This window comes from Notothenia coriiceps, unplaced genomic scaffold (assembly GCF_000735185.1).
Source record: "Notothenia coriiceps isolate Sejong01 unplaced genomic scaffold, NC01 NC01_scaffold00000339, whole genome shotgun sequence".
Lineage (NCBI taxonomy): Eukaryota > Metazoa > Chordata > Actinopteri > Perciformes > Nototheniidae > Notothenia > Notothenia coriiceps.
In genome coordinates this window covers 24,341,261-24,342,781 of record NW_011333040.1, presented here as the reverse complement: position 1 = coordinate 24,342,781, position 1,521 = coordinate 24,341,261, and the positions used below count along the sequence as shown (strand labels likewise).

Genomic DNA, 1,521 nt, shown 5'->3' with positions numbered 1-1,521 from the left:
CGGCGTCGGGACGTGTTCTTTGGTGTCAGTTTGGTGTGTGTGTGTGTGGACCTTAAGCTGTACTGTTCTGTAGGCTAATACTTTAAGTGGGAATCTATACGCCTACTGCCTGAATCTGCTTTATGGTTTTCACTTTTTTTGGTTCATTTGTTCTCTTTTTAATTCAGCAGTTGAACCTTTATGTTCATAAAATAGTGTGTGTGAGCTTAACTGTGAGCAGGATTTCATATGAATAAAAAAATTTCTGATACTAAACATGTAGCCTACCTGTGTAGCTTGAGCTCGTTCTCCTGGTACATTTCTGTCATAATCTGGAGTTTCTGTTGTAATTTTTGGACCTAAACACATGGAGAAAATAAATTAATCCCAAAGCAAATGAATGTGAAAAAAGAATAAGATAAAACATCACACTAATATGAGGCAGGTACCTGATCTGAGTATGTCTCAGCTTCTGTCTGCAGAGAGGACTTCTCCCTTTCCATCTCCTTAATGCTCACTAAAGGGGAAAAACAGACATTTTTATGTTGTACAGATTAAATACATCATTTGGAATTGGAAATCTAAATTGTTGTGTAGTTGCCTCACCTTGCAGGTCTTCTTTAGCTTTGACTTCATCGTCCAGTTTTGCAAATAATCTGTCCTTGTCTTCATCGACAGATTTGAGGTCTGCATTCAGCTACACACAATAACACAAACAAAAAGTCAGCACTCACTGAAGAGGAAAGATGTTTCCGATCAAGTCAATGTTTTTTGTCCGTTTGTGTCAAATACCTTAGCGGCGTAGATGAGTTTCTGGACTTTCTGCAGATGGCCTTGTGTGTCCTTCATAATGTCTCCTTTTCTGTCCTGGGCTGTACCGTTGGACGTCTCCTTCTCTCCTCCTTCCTCACCTTCCCCCTCTTCCAGTTCTGAATCCCAAGCTTTCATACTCAGCAGGCGATCTGTCAAAGACTGGAGGCGTACATATAATAGATGTTACCTTTATGCCAAACAACACAAAGTAATGTGAACTAATACGATCACTGTAAAGCACAATATGCCATTATCAGCCACTAGGGCAAAAACAAAAGAAGGTGTTTGGTGGCTTTGTGAAGTGGGACTTAGGAGTATGTTCCAGCAATCTCCAATGAATCCTTCCTCGTATATCAATCAGGAGGTTTTTACTGAGAACCGAATTATACGCATACAGAAGACCCCTCCTCTCCAAAACTAACAGTCTCTTGGATTAAAAGTAGTAAAAAGGTAAGTTTGAGAAACCGGCTCGAGATACACTTTTTGTTATATTCCATGGAATGCTCTTAACATCCTGATAGCAATGAATATATTAAGTGCTTTGACAAAAAATCCGAAAAAAATATCATCTGTGGAAGTCGTAGCACTGTAAAAAGCACGACCAATCATTTTAGCCGGCCCGGCTAAAATAACTGGATGGCCTACCTGCCTGTCAGCCTTCCATCTGTGCACAAATTTATCTCGTGCCCTCATTGGTCATGTGCGCGTTCGTGTGTGTTGGAGGAGGGG

At 40.6% G+C, this 1,521-nt stretch overlaps 1 protein-coding gene across 1 annotated transcript; it reads right to left on the bottom strand.

The window, feature by feature from the left end:
* Positions 1-246: 246 nt before the first annotated feature.
* LOC104949563 (cTAGE family member 5-like) lies at positions 247-959 on the bottom strand. Its single transcript, XM_010775933.1, has 4 exons — positions 772-959; positions 586-676; positions 429-496; positions 247-338 (listed from the first exon to the last, which is right to left on the bottom strand). The coding sequence occupies exons 1-4, from the start codon at positions 925-927 to the stop codon at positions 264-266; spliced, it is 390 nt and encodes a 129-aa protein (XP_010774235.1). The 5' UTR covers positions 928-959; the 3' UTR covers positions 247-263.
* Between the last annotated feature and the right edge of the window lie 562 nt (positions 960-1,521).